The sequence below is a fragment of the Sycon ciliatum genome, chromosome 1 (assembly GCF_964019385.1).
Source record: "Sycon ciliatum chromosome 1, ocSycCili1.1, whole genome shotgun sequence".
Taxonomy (NCBI): domain Eukaryota; kingdom Metazoa; phylum Porifera; class Calcarea; order Leucosolenida; family Sycettidae; genus Sycon; species Sycon ciliatum.
The window spans coordinates 79,258,793-79,273,107 of NC_088643.1; the positions used below are offsets into that span (position 1 = coordinate 79,258,793).

General features: G+C 48.1%; 3 protein-coding genes across 3 annotated transcripts; 1 reads left to right on the top strand and 2 right to left on the bottom strand.

The window, feature by feature from the left end:
- Nucleotides 1-1,855: 1,855 nt before the first annotated feature.
- LOC135807792 (uncharacterized) lies at nucleotides 1,856-4,057 on the bottom strand. The gene is made up of 2 exons (XM_065321254.1): nucleotides 3,819-4,057; nucleotides 1,856-3,506 (listed from the first exon to the last, which is right to left on the bottom strand). Exons 1-2 carry the CDS (start codon nucleotides 4,055-4,057, stop codon nucleotides 1,856-1,858), a joined length of 1,890 nt encoding a protein of 629 aa, XP_065177326.1.
- Nucleotides 4,058-5,065: 1,008 nt separating this feature from the next.
- Nucleotides 5,066-11,796, bottom strand: LOC135805692 (pleckstrin-2-like). The gene is made up of 5 exons (XM_065319778.1): nucleotides 11,319-11,796; nucleotides 11,170-11,236; nucleotides 9,224-9,271; nucleotides 6,937-7,010; nucleotides 5,066-6,579 (listed from the first exon to the last, which is right to left on the bottom strand). The coding sequence occupies exons 1-5, from the start codon at nucleotides 11,502-11,504 to the stop codon at nucleotides 6,457-6,459; spliced, it is 498 nt and encodes a 165-aa protein (XP_065175850.1). The 5' UTR covers nucleotides 11,505-11,796; the 3' UTR covers nucleotides 5,066-6,456.
- Nucleotides 11,797-12,073: 277 nt separating this feature from the next.
- LOC135805694 (ankyrin repeat domain-containing protein 40-like) lies at nucleotides 12,074-14,043 on the top strand. Its single transcript, XM_065319780.1, has one exon. It carries the CDS (start codon nucleotides 12,235-12,237, stop codon nucleotides 13,030-13,032), a length of 798 nt encoding a protein of 265 aa, XP_065175852.1. The 5' UTR covers nucleotides 12,074-12,234; the 3' UTR covers nucleotides 13,033-14,043.
- Nucleotides 14,044-14,315: the final 272 nt, after the last annotated feature.

Below are 14,315 nucleotides of genomic sequence, written 5' to 3' on the forward strand. Positions count from 1 at the left end.
CGAAGGACACGTCGCGTCACGCGTCAGTGAAAAAAGAAAGAACAGAAAAGTGGCGCAGTTTTCCACCATTTCCTTTCCACGGCTTTTTCGTGTTTGGCCGGTTTCAGTCAGTTAAAATCGAATTTCCCCATCGCGAAACTCTGCCCTCACTCTGCCGTCTTGCGCGTCTGGCGCCAGTTTGTGGGCCAAAGTGCGATCCGAAGACTGCAAAACATCGCGCACGCCGCGCACCATGCAGTTGAACTAGGAATTCCGATGAACCAGATCCCATGAGTGGAGTTGCACACTCTTGTGTAGTTATGTACTCTTGGTACAGTGTACAGTGAACTTCGAATTATACTTTGCTAACTTCGAATTATCAGCACAAATCCCACACATTTTCTATGTAAGTGGAATCCGTGGAACTTCGAAATAATCGGACATGTCCGGTTGGAGGTTCGAATTATCAGAATTTTTTATGTGGGAATCGTATTGACAGAAATCGGTCCTGGAAAAACTTCTAATTAAGCGGTATGTTCGAATTAAGCCATATTCGAATTATCAGGATTCCACCTGTAGTTGCATGAAGGAGCACTTTTCACACTATCCTTTGCAGTCACACACTGTCTTGAGAGTGAAGAATCTTGGAGATCCTGCTCTCACCTACACTGGCAAGGGCATAATGTGCTCAAACAGATCGCAAAGTAGTTTTTCTGCTGCTTTCTGAGTAGTAATTTTACTAATTTACCCTAAAAATTCAAATAATTCCGCGGGCAAAAGTGTGGATTCCGTGATTTCCGCGGATGATGGCAATTTCTGCGAAATTTGCCGCGACCGCGGAATCGCGTTTTTCCAAGGGGACAGACTACTCTGATGTAGTCTACCATGATCATGAACTTGCGCTACTGTCGTACTGTGCTGTCTGTTGTCATGTCAGTACAGAAGATCTATCTCTGTCCTTGCTTGAGCATGGGAGCACTCTAGTTTTGACCAGTCTGGAACCCTTCTGTTTTACCGGCTACCAATACCATGCTACGGGCCGCACGAGTGTGCAAACTGCGAAGACGCTACCATGACTACAAGTACAGAGTAGTAGCAAGAGATTATGGAATATGGACTCTTGGACCTTGGTACACTGACTACTCACTAGCTTGCACTCCTGTCCGGAACGTTCCGCAAGTCACTCGGTCACTGTGCATGCAGGACATCGACTCTACCTTTGAAAGGTGCTGTCTGGACCGGTAGTGGATGCATGCTGCTTTTCTTCCCAGTTTCGTGCTTTCACTTGCCATTAATATCGAGATCCATTGGTTAGCCCCCCAGCCACACACACACACGCACACGCACACACTACTACTACTACTATTGACAGCTGCCAGAAATTGGCCACGCCGCTCCCAAATGGGAGGTACTGTCAGAGAGGTTAGGGGGGGGGGGGGGAGGAAGGCAATGCTCCAAGTGGCGATCCAGATCTTGCCGCCTCCGGAACCGTCGGTTGTGGCAAACTTGGCAGTGAAACTTGAAATGCTGGCGTTCAGCCATAGTGGGGCGCTTTGGACAGGTTCCACAACGGTGACGCTTGAGACCCGCAGCCGATTTAAACGAACGCTGACAGGTTGTGCAAGTTACACCCGGAACAACAAGAGGAGCAGGGGCCGGCGGCTGGTCGTCATCGCCTAGCTGACACTTATGCACCGCAAAGCCTCCTCTGCTACGTAGCCATCGGTTGCAGGTTGGACACTGTACTGACCCAGGCTGCTCTGATACCGGGAGCTGACGGATTGTTGAACACGTGTGCCGGGCCATGTCGGAACTACGGCGGAACAGACGGTTGCAAGTTGGGCACTCAATGCTCTTCCGGGCAGGTTCCTTGTCCTCACCTGCTGCTGTCGCCACTCCACGCCACTCTCCACGATTGCCGCGTTGCCAACTCAAACCAGTTACGCACTCCAGCCACGGATAGGTCCGTGTGGATGGTGTCCTTCCAGCGACGACGAGGTCCACAGAATGGCCGAGACTGAGGGAGACAGGCAAACAGCAACTGCTTCAGTACTCTGGTGTCATCAAGACGAGCCAGGTGCCCAAGCCACTCCAACCGTCTCTGCTGCACCATGCGTGACAGTGGTGTGGGATCACCCCACTGTGCTCGCAGTTCCTGTGAGGAGATGCGCTGTTCCCACTGTCGGCCGCGCGATACGCCAAGGATGGAGCGAATGTTGGCATGGTGAAACCGGTCCATTCTATCTAAATCTGCCTTCAATGGCGTCCAGCATTCTGAACCATACAGAACCGTTGACAGGACGCAAACGACATACAGGTGGCGCCTGGTAGGGAGGTTCAGGCTCCGGTCATGTAGGATGCGCCGAAGACCACCAAAGGCCCCTGCACCCTTTGCTAGACGGCTCCGAATGTCCGCTTGCGACCGCGAGTCCGGAGTGATGGTGGAACCAAGATAGAGGAATGAGGTGACTGCTTCAACCCTATCATTGCCAATGACCAAATCAGAGCAATCAGCAGGGCAAACTCCGAAACCTGCGACGAGAAGCTTGGTCTTGGTCATGCTCACGGTGAGACCCAAGCTGGATGCAACCTCACAAAAAGCAGACAGGGATTGATCGGCTCCGTTGCGAGTTGTAGCGAGCAGTACGGCATCATCCGCAAACTCGGAGTCATCAGCATGGCCGGACTCGGAGTGGGGACGCCGCCTAGTGACACGAGGGAACAGCTGGCCATCAATTGTGAAGCTGAAGTCCACACCAGACTTTATTCCACGCTCCACGAGAAGGGATTGCCAACGCTCAATAACTAAGCCGAAGTACAAGTTAAACAGTACAGGTGCCATCACGCACCCTTGGCGCAGCCCATTCTTGACAGATATGGGATCCGTGCAACCAACGCGAACGCAAGCTGACATGTCTGTATGGAATGATTTGATGATGGCCACAGTCGAGGGCGGCACACCCAGCCGCAGCAATGCCTGCCAAAGAGCTTCGCGAGGGACAGAGTCGTACGCTTTGCGGAGATCCACAAATACGCAGAAGAGCTTCGATCGATGTTCGTACGACTTCTCGACAAGTTGACGGACAGAGAAGATGGCGTCTGCACAACCACACTGCCGCCGAAACCCGCATTGGGATTCAGGCAGCTCCGCCTCAGCAATACCCTGCAATCGGTTTTGCATGATCCGAGCAGCCAACTTGCCGACAACCTCCAGCAATGCGATCCCTCGCCAATTATCACAGCGAGAGAGGTCGCCCTTCTTTGGAATCGGTACCAGCAGTGCTTCGCGCCAGTCCTGGGGCACGCAACCCCCCGACCAGACAGATTGGAGTAGGTCCAGGAGGAGTGGATGGAGGACAGGCACACCAACCTTCAGCAGCTCCGGCACAATCTGTGACATACCACCAGCTTTGCCATTCTGTAGGTGTCTAACTGCCTGAGTCAGCTCATCCTCCGATGGTGGCAGTGAGAGGGAGTCCTCGACCTCACGCTGAGGGATAAGTTGGAAGACATGCGGATCGTACACACTGCAGACATTCAAGACACCCGAGAAATGCCCATGCCATGTGCCCTGCTGCTCCTGAACAGATTCGCAAAGAACTCAATCGGCATTGCGGATGGATTGGACGGACAGGGGTTGCAAGCCCCCAAAGCAGCGTTGCATGTGGCGAATGGCAGACCAGACAGCTTTGCCACTGAAACGTCCACGGTGCACCACCGCCGCTTTGTCCATCAACCAAGTTGTTTTTGCCTTCCGGATACCAGCACGAGCCCGGCCACGCGCTTCTTTAAAAGCCCGGTGATCAGAGTCCCTGCCGCTTCTCAGCCATTGGCTATACAGGGTATTACGAGACTCCAGTAGAGGCTCCAATACAAGGGCATTGTCACGGAACCAATCTGGCATCCGCCGCTTGTCCCGACCAACCACCTGCTCCGCCGCGTCAACAACAGCCGACTTCACGGTACTCCACTTACAGTCCACAGACGAGGCGCGGTCATACGTGGATAAACGAGATTCAAGACTAGCACAGTACTCAGCACGTACAATAGCCACACGCTCAGCCTCCTCTTCACTCATGAATGGCTTCCGATTGAATTGGTGAACAGCAAACTAATTACTTCCGCGGCCTGGAACGTGCATCATGATGGTACCGTTGCTGCACAACGTCAGGTAACCGGTATTTCATGCGGACAAGACGGTGGTCTGTGCTACACTCTGCAGTGCGCATCACTTGACAGTCCATGCAACGTTTACGGTGTTGTTGGCGTACGAACACATAATCTATACAATGCCACTTCTGTGATCCAGGGTGTTGCCAGGTGTACATGTGAATGCGTTTCTTGGGAAACAGTGTGTTACACACACACATGTAGTATGATCTACTGTTCCCAAACCACTGGCATCCCTCCATACAAGGTACATGCACTGTGCATGCTGATCTATCAGATCATGCCCATTATATGGCCAGGAGCGTGACAGCCGGTCGGTCCACCAGAGCAGGTTTTGCCCAGACCACCGGCAGGGCAGGGGCGATCTTACGAGTTTTTTTTTTAAATGCGTTTTAAAGTACAGCTAACACCCCGGAAGAATACGGTAGTCCCTGATGCACATGTATAGTGTTCTTGTGCAGGGCCACCATGCGCTAGAGTGGGCTGACCTCCTCTGCAGCTGGCCTTGTCACAGTCACACCAACTGAAGGCTAGAACACAACCTGTCGCCTGAAAAAGGCAGGAACACCCCCCCCCCCCCCCCCGGTTGCCTGACCTCGACATGAGAACGTTGGTCCTAGAAAAGTGCAGTTCGACGTAAGTGTAATGTAGTCCACTGTAGACTAGTGTACCACAACAATCTACGGGATTTTCTGACAGCCGAGTAGCACCAAGATTGGCAAGAATGCATCCTAGTACTTCTTGAAGTAGCCAGGCCGCCGTCGTTTAGTATTTCTTGGCACCAAAGTGAACATGACACAGTACATATCTTTGATGCCCATCACATCATAATTATGTCATTGGCAACTCTCAAACCAGGTGGTCACTCCTAGATCCATTGCCACCTCTTCTTCTAACACACACGCACACACTAGTCTGATGTACTGAAGCAGTAGTCTTGTATACATACAGTGACATGTAAAGTCAAGTCAAAGATATGAGATGATGAACAAAGCAAACATGAGGCAGAGATATCCTTCAGATAGAGCAGTCGACAGCTTCACACAGCAGAGAAATAAGGGCAAGCAAATACACACGGAAAAAACTTAAAGGTGGGAACAGGAAAATATATGCCAGATACGGAGATATTTCATTTGCACACGTACATTGTAGCAGCTACTTTCATAGGTGGAATAGTTGTGGTGGGTAGCAATATAAAATGAGGTGATGGCATGGCATGGCACAAAGCCAGTACAGTAGTACAACAGTGCAGTAATATCCCCGGCAGTTCTTACCCTATGGCCACGCGTGTGTAGCAGTGCCAGCAGTGCCACAGCGGAGGGAAAAGGACTGTGCAAGGTTTGAGCTGCTCAATCCACCGGCTAGTTGCAGTATGGGCAGTGTGTTATGGTCAAATGCAGTGTCAAGTGGGCAGCCAGCAGAAAGGCAAGGGCAACATGTCAAGAGACAGCCAAACAGAGCTCTCAGTAGCAGGTACAATGCAAACAAAAAAGTACTAGATATGGACAGTGACAGGCACCAAATAGAAGGGGCTAAATGCAACGATGATGGCCCAGGCGTTAAAGCTGGTGATTAGTATGGGGAACCTAATTGAGGGGTAAGAACACGGTAAACTAATGCGTCGGCGGATAGATTTGGATAAACAAAACAGAGGAGAAATCTAGGGTTTTACACAAGATGCCGAGGATGGCACATGTGCTGGGATTCGTGACTCAAGACAACACATACATTGCCAGGTTACTAGTTAGTACAGCAGTTGAAGTAAAGCATCAAACAGCGGCGGCCTCTCATGCACGTCCGTACACGCATACGGACAAAAGTGGAAGTGCACGGCTAATCCCACCAATTAGAGCACAGGATGGTGCGGCGTCACAGCGGACAGCATACACACCACTACTAAAGGGAGAATATGAAAATCTAGATGCTGCAGCAAGTCAGGAACATCACCACTGGCATTAAAGGGCAGGCTCAGCAAAAGCAGCAAATATTGAAAGCAAGGAGAAACTTGACAAAGAAGAAACGCAGCCATGTTTATCAAGGAGGATAACATAGACACCAGAATTATCAACAACAGCATCACGAATGTACAGACATATATGGGCTGATCCATTCTCAAACCAGGAGCAACGGAGAGGAACACGATAAGGTGCTTCAGTGCATGGACGTGCGAGCATGGGCCTGGAAGCACCACACACCCGCGCTGCAGCACACATCAGCCGCAGCGCTTACTGAAATAAGTGACTACTGCACGCATGTGCGCAAAAACACAGACAAACATAAGTGGGATACAGACAGCAACAGGCTGGTCTAACCGATTGCTCCATCAGTAGAGAGGCAACGGGTACGAGGCACAACACCCAAGTCACTGTCCTTTCTGTCAGTCCGGACATCTTCGACAGCAGTTTTCCGTCTTTCCTGGAGCTTTAGTCTCTATGCAGTAAAAGAAACACATCACAGTTTGACTGTAAGTTGATGAGCTGCAATTATTTGCCTAGGAAATTGCCATCCCTCTCAAGAGTTCTTATCCAACATATAATCAGTCCACTTGTAATCAACAAACCATGGTGTGTTTCAGTCCGTATATTCAAACATCGACAAACATTACCATCGCAACAGTCTGCAGTTATTTGCATTGTAGTTGGTGCCTCGGATCCGCAAACCTGAATAATTCTTCTGCCAGAGCACTAGCAAGCAAAAGGCATGTCATTGATCCCTTCTCTTGCATGTCACAGCATAACAGCTTCTAGATTATCAGCTTGGTTAACTAGTAGCTGGCGCTCAACTTACACTGACTTCCTCCACTGCGTTGATCCAGTGCTGCATTTCCGCCTTACTGCCAGCTTGCATGTGGTAATCTTTACCTGTTACCAGAAAGAAACAGCAGGCAAACAAAATATTTTAAGAGGAGACTTGGGATCAATGATTTTTTAAATCACTTGCCAGTTGTGCCTAGCACTTTCACCATTCTTCCAGCCACTCTACAATGCACACAAACATTCCTACTTCGAAGTATTTCTTTAACCCTTATCCGACTGATAAAGTGGACAAATTATCAGTCCTAGCGACATGTCGCGGCCCATTTTGATGACTTATAACTTCTCTTTCAAGCATACATACCGTAAAAGCCCCTGTATACGCCCACTCGAAATTTCGCCCACCCTCCGTGTACAGGCCCAGTCAGGGGAAGTCAACACTTTTGTTTCAAAATCGCGCCCATGCCCATGTATACGCCCAGGTATGCCGGCAACACCAGTACATGTACAGGTACTGATACCCAATACTTACTGCTATCCCTATTCCAAGTATACGCCCGGTTCCGAAATAACGCCCAGGAAATCGAGACTGCTATTCTATACGCCTATACACGGGCTTTTACGGTATGCCGCTAGGATTTGCCGGATGTTAGCGGCCGTCGTGATTTCCCTTCGGGAACGGACAGTCCGACACAATAATTTTCCTTTTTTAAACTGTTTTTCGAGCATATAAGACGCTCGCAAATGAAAGGTGGGTCTTTCCTGCTTCTTTTGAGACCCAAATGGTGGAGATTTGGGTTGAAAGAGCCTGCTTGTTCAGTAAGACACAAACCAGGATGTGGATTTTATATGTACAGTCAAACCTCGTTAGGACGAACACTGATCAGGCGAACTTTCCATTAGTACGAACTAGGGCCAATCCTATGGTTGGCCAGGCATCATATCCAGTCAAAATTATTCGTTTACGACGAACTCCTGTATGGCAAACTTTCGCGAAGACGAACTATTTTCAAGTGTGATTAGAATAAAATCAGCGCGTAGTACGAACTTTGGGTGCGTGCGCGTGCGCTGGCTGTCTTTTTTTCTTTCTTTTTTCGATAACCGGGTCCATACATTGAATGTACGTACATAGATCTACGTAGATCTACACTGCGTAGTGAATCGTAGTAGACGCATTGACGACGTGCGTGCTTTCTAGGCCAAGCTTCAGCGTACATTGTTCGCGTCGTTGATCGCGTGAGGCGAAGGTGACTTTTATTCCGTTTATTTTTGCAACAACGATGTTGTCCCTACCAGTACCAGTGTTCGAGGTGAGTTGTGAAGTGTTTTGTGAAGCAAAGAGCGCTGATCTGTAGAGGGTAGTGGCGTTCCTGCGAATGCGGAAAACTCGGCCTCCACTGGTTCCGACCGAGTCTCACACGAACCGTGAACTTTTTTGTAAAGTGTGGATGTTGAGATGCTGTGCTTCACATGCACACTCGTAATCACTCATATTCAATCTATGGTTTATCGTAATGTATTTGTTTGGAAGCACAGTCACGAATTGTAGCACATTGCCTGTTTCTGGCTTATGCTGAGAATAAAATAATGCTTCCCATTTACCACAGTGCAGTGTGTACCTTCACGTAAATACAATCCATATGATATGCATATCGATTTTTTTGTCAGATCTGGATAAGAAGAACTCCCGATAAGACAAACAAATTTGTTCAGCCCCTTGAAGTTCGTCCTAACGAGGTTTGACTGTACATGTATATGCTTGATGTATGGGATCAGAAAACTTGATTCAGTACTTAGTCCGTAAATATCGACATTTTATCACGAAACGAATTCATTTCGTTTCAACCCAACCCCTCCATCCCTCTCCCTCAGAACGAATTAAAAAAAGGGTGACAGATACGTGCATAAACAACAAAAGCCGCAAGTGTGTCACTGCTCCTACTTCCACGTACATGTACCATTATAATCAATATTTTCTGAAACGAAATAAATTGGTCAACCCCCCTCCCACCCCATAATGAAAATAATGATTTTGTGTTGTGAAAAAAGTTCGATATTTTCTGGACGACCCTTTACGTCAATACAAGGCAGAAACTGAAGTCACAGGTGAAGCAATGCAGTGCCAGATTAAGAGTCCAAAGTGGTGGTTTCCATGACTTGTCAAGAACTATGGATATCTCGGCCAGTGTGCTTATCAGGCTAGATTCGACTGCAACAGAGTCAAAGAATGAAAAGGTAATTATTTCGCGCACATACTTATTTACGGTGCCTTCGTTCAGTTAGAAAATGAACATAATATGCTCTCGTTATATCGAGCTTACCATCAGCTGTCCAAATCGTAAACACATTTTCATGCCGCTGAAAAAGATCTGGAGAAAAACAGACACACAAACGCGAACAAGGGTGAGAGTGAGAGAGAGAGAGAGAGAGAGAGAGAGAGAGAAAGAGAGAGGCAGACACACGCACAGAGAAAAAGAGGAGAAACAGACAGCATGAACACACAACGACCACACAACACAACCCTGCCACAATACACCATTCCTTTAGTCAGCCAAAAGCAAATGACATGGACATAGGCAAGGAAGTCTCCGGAAAACCACTGTATCTCTACTCACACATCTGTGAACCAGATGCTCATTACGAAGTGGTAATGTATGCTTCCTTGCTAAGGATCCTGCCAGACATCTCTCTCATGAAAATAAACACAGAGCCCTTTTAGCATCATTTCCGCACCAATCCGTTTTCTAGTGATACAGATGCAAAGTCCAGAAGACGGCCGGCTGAGCTAGGGTCAGGAAGTACAGGACTAGAGCGAGATGTACTGACCTGTACATGTACCAGTACTAGTATGTAGTACAAGGTAACTGTATGCATGCACATGTACATGTACCAGTACTAGTATGTAGTACAAGGTAACTGTATGCATGCACATGTACATGTACCAGTATGTCGCACAAGGTACCTGTATCCATGCAGCAACACACTATACTGAGTCTACAGAGAATGCTTATTTTGCGAGTGCAACCGTACGATTACACAAAGGGTTTGCCTTACGGTGTGTTCGATTGGTTGGATCCGAATCCAGACGGATTGAGTGGATCCTTTGGATCCACATCCTTTGGATCCACTACAAAGGATCCACCGATGTCCAATCAAACGGTGCACTTGATCGAATCTGGAATTTTAGTGATTTTTGAGGGTTTGCATGAGAGAAAGCAACGATTTCTGCATCATGACTTTTATTCCCGCCATCTGTACAAGTATCACGGGCAGAGTACGTTTTCTTGGCAAAAAAGAATCCGGTGGATCCGGTCAACCCTGCTCCCGGAGTAGGGTTGGTCGGATCCAAATCCATTGGATCTGGATCCAGATTCGTTGAAACGAACGTTCACATATTGAGTGGATCCGATTGATCTTGATCCAGATCCAACCAATCGAACATGCTCTTCTTGAATCACACTGGCCACATGTTACATGATTGGACTGGTATTAGAGACCATTGTCAGGTGAACTTCATGGGAGACATAATTATGACACCAGTAGGCATGACCAGATCGAAACATGCACCCTGGCATTAATCTTGATAACGTGATAATGATAAGCCATATAAACTGGGTGAACAGCTGTGTGCTAATAGATCAAGCAGAAAGGCAAAACATACGACCTCATATGTGAAAAATGTGTTTTCCTGTCAAGCAGAGCAGATGGATACGGGTATGAAGAGACTAAAGAGGTCGAGTAAAGCGCTATCCAGTGAATGAGCAATGATACAACCAAACTGAATGAATACTATATGTTGTACAATATCAACATTGCTGGAGGACAATTCTCCCTTTGCCAGGCAAGCAAGACTGTGGTAACCTGTCAAGAGTGAAATGGTAGTTTCTCGTGAGCAAACAAGCACGAAACTGCAGGTGCACTGTGACAGGTAGTCGTTGGACAAACTCAACACCCTGCACCCTCAATACAATCAGCTCAGTACGCAAATAAAAGACGTACGATAGAGAACTTCCTCGTAAGTACAGTTGGACACGATTTTTAGGATTTCTTTCTCTTACATTCTGTGGACGGTTTGGGGATGGGTACCAACCTAACCTAGCAGTTTGTGTTTCCAAGCAGCCTCCGAGTATTGAAGAAAGTTTCCAAGCACCATAATAAAATTATTCATGCCGGCACCTAAAGTGATCATGATTCAATAAGCACGAATGCACTGAACACATCAAAATCCCATGACCCCATGCCGCATGCGAGTATCAGTCGAACTCACCTTCTTTTACGGTGCATCCAACTAGCATAACATTTCCCTGTGGTTTACCTGGATGCAGCGATGCAGTCTGAGCAGAGAACACCAGTCCAAATAAACCGTTCGAGTCACAGAGAGCTTCCGCTTGATCAGAGTCAGGATAAACCACTTACCATCTCATCCTTGTAGTAGTGGAGACCTTTCTTCGTCAAGACGAACCAGCGATTTAGCCAATTTCGTCTCATGTGGCCCTTCTTCTTCATCAAGCCCTTTCGTATCACACCATCATCGTCCGAAGGGCCTGTCATACGAGGCCTGGTCTGACTGCTCCAAGTTAATCTTCGTACAAGAGATGCCATGGCAGGCACAACACAGTACAACTGGAACTCCCAATAGAAGCAACCAGATAGACTCAAGGAAGAAAAATAGTAGAATTTCAAGACTACAGTGTAGCTAAGGGAGCTGAATCAGTCTATGACTATGGATAACTGTTACTTGCTCGAACAACCAGAACCGAGAACTCCAAAAGACCAGAAAACTCCACCCTACAAATTGGATAGCAAAGCAGCAAAGTGACAAAATTGTGTCATGTACATGTCCTGAGGTTGAGGACACAAGTCGATCACAAATCAACGAACTCAGCAATGCAAGTCCAACTCCAACTCAACTGCTTGGTCTGCCTGCATGGTTGTGCAGTCAGTCGAGTCGAGTAGGCATGTGGAGCATGATATTCCCCCTGCGCGCCCCACGATTTCCCCGGAAAACCGCGATTGCGCAGCGTATCGTACCCGGTTTATGAAAATCGCCCACTTCAACCCGTTCAGAAGATAACTTGAGAAAGGGAAAGCACCTGACTCTGAGGCTGAGCTGGATCATGGATCAAGCTTGCAAGGCCGCGTAGGTCTACGATCGTAGAGTCTACGTGCTTCAAAATTCTCTTGTGCAAGAAAATTTTGTGTTGAGCATGTACATGTTGATGTAGGAAGATCAACAAAATGGTCCTTGCCATCTTACAGTAACTGTTACACTTTCACGCTACGGCGTTACTGTAGATCCATTTTGATCTCTGTCAGGAATTGTTTGTAGGGAATGGCAGCCAGAGGAGAGAATTTGCGCGAAGCTTGCTGCATTGGTGACTACGACGCCGTTCGTGGAATCCTGGCGTGCAATGTTGACGTGAATTCTCAGAATTCAACGAATGGCTGGACAGCACTGCATTGGGCAGTGCACCGGGGTCATGGACGCGTCGTTTCTCTCCTACTCACGCATGGAGCCGATCCGAAACTGGCCAATAGCAAAGGCCAAACTCCTGCAGATCTGGCGAAGCGTGATGACGTCATTCAGCTCTTGGGTGGCCAAACTCCAAGTGAATCCGATGTAAAGTCTTCTGGTGGATCCGCAAATCAGGATGGATCTGGATTTCAGCCGAATTACTTGAAACACCCACAATTAGTGTACCGACCACCGCAGAAAGAAGTGGAAGCGCCAGTACATGCATCCCCGTCCACAGCTGCACAGCTCGCCACGGCCGTGGGCTCATCTGAAGTACCTCCCCGCACAGCCGCTGCTGCGCCCGAATCTAAAGTAATCTCAACGACAAGTACATTAGCTCCTAGTATGAATGACAGTAGTACATGTAGTAGTAGCAGTAGTAGTGATCTTGTGGTGAAGGTGAGAGTTGTAGATAGCGGTGAGGATGACTTTGTTGAGGTGGATGTGGCCACACGCACTTTCAGCGGTCTTGTGCAGGCGTGTGCCGAAGAGCTGGAGTTTGATGCCACGTCCGTGGCCAAGGTACGGCGTCTACCGAATGTTCTCGTTCGCAAGGATCGCGACGTTGAGCGGCTAGTCTCTGAGTGTGAACTGGAGGTTGTGCTGAAGACGTGAGTATGTGGCACACTGTCTTCCTTTGAATGACTAGTTTGCTTGCAGGCCCACATTGTTACGGAGTGGTGTCGGTGTTGCCAGTTTCAGCTACGAACATCTGACCTAGATTGTGGACAATACAGCTATTGTATGTTCTTTGTAGCAACATGCACACACACAGCAATGAGGAGACAAGGTCAGGTCAGCACATGTGCACCTTTGCTGCACTTGGTGTTATGCAGCTCATCATGGTCCCATGCTGGTGTTGAACAGCTCAATGAACCTGTCTACAAGATGCGGTATGCTGTATGCAGTGGTGTACACTGTACGTTGTACTTGAAGCCAAGCTACCTGCTGTGCAGTACAGGAAGTATGGTTGCACTAGTATGCTGTCTACCGTATCGGTGTGTGTGTGTGTGTGTGTGTGTGTGCGTGCGTGCGTGTGTGTGTGTGACAGCACAAGCTGTGCTCAAACCGGTGGTACAGAGCACAGAGGGGCATCGTGCAGAGCCATTGGGCCGTCCCAGGCCGGGCCCTTTTCCAGCTGCAGGTCTCGGCTGGCTACAGGCAGGGCATGTGTTCCGAACTACAAGTGCCTCGCAACACCAGCAGCTACTCTCAGCCCTTTCATAACTAACTTCAGTGGACCAAGCATGCGCATCAGCTGAGGAACTGGCGCCTTGCGAAACAACAAAGAGTATTAGCACGTGGAAGCGGCAGATGTGTAAAAGACCTGCTCGTAAGGAGCGATAGAAAATTATAATGTGAATAGTGTTCTTATCTGTGATGATGTCCATCATACTTCATAATGTTGTTCATCGATATCTTATAGTCTCCGAGCTACAGTGCAACTCATTACCAAATTAATATCAGCAACTACAATTTGAATCCTCGTACGCAAAGTCAAACAGACTGTTGAAAAATTCTTCCAATTGTTCTTTTCCAAGAGAGCTTTTCGAAGTTGCCACAAGAAACTAGCTACGTGGCGGGTGCTTGGTTTGGCTCCACACGGCTGGGTTGTGTGTGTGAAAATCCTCGTGCATTGGTGAGTCAAGACCAGTTGGAGTGTGTTGCTCTGTATTCTGATAAGCAGCCATCCATCGGACCCCAAACCATGCATGGACCGTGTCGAGTAGCAATGATGATACAATATGTGTGTACGAGTAATACATGATACGATATTTGATCATTGTTTGGTCTCATATTGTTCGACGCACCACTAGTAGTAGTAGCCCACTGGCTGCCACTGATATCCGGGAGCAGTCCTGAAATTATGTGCATGACATTGTACAGACTAACAGTGC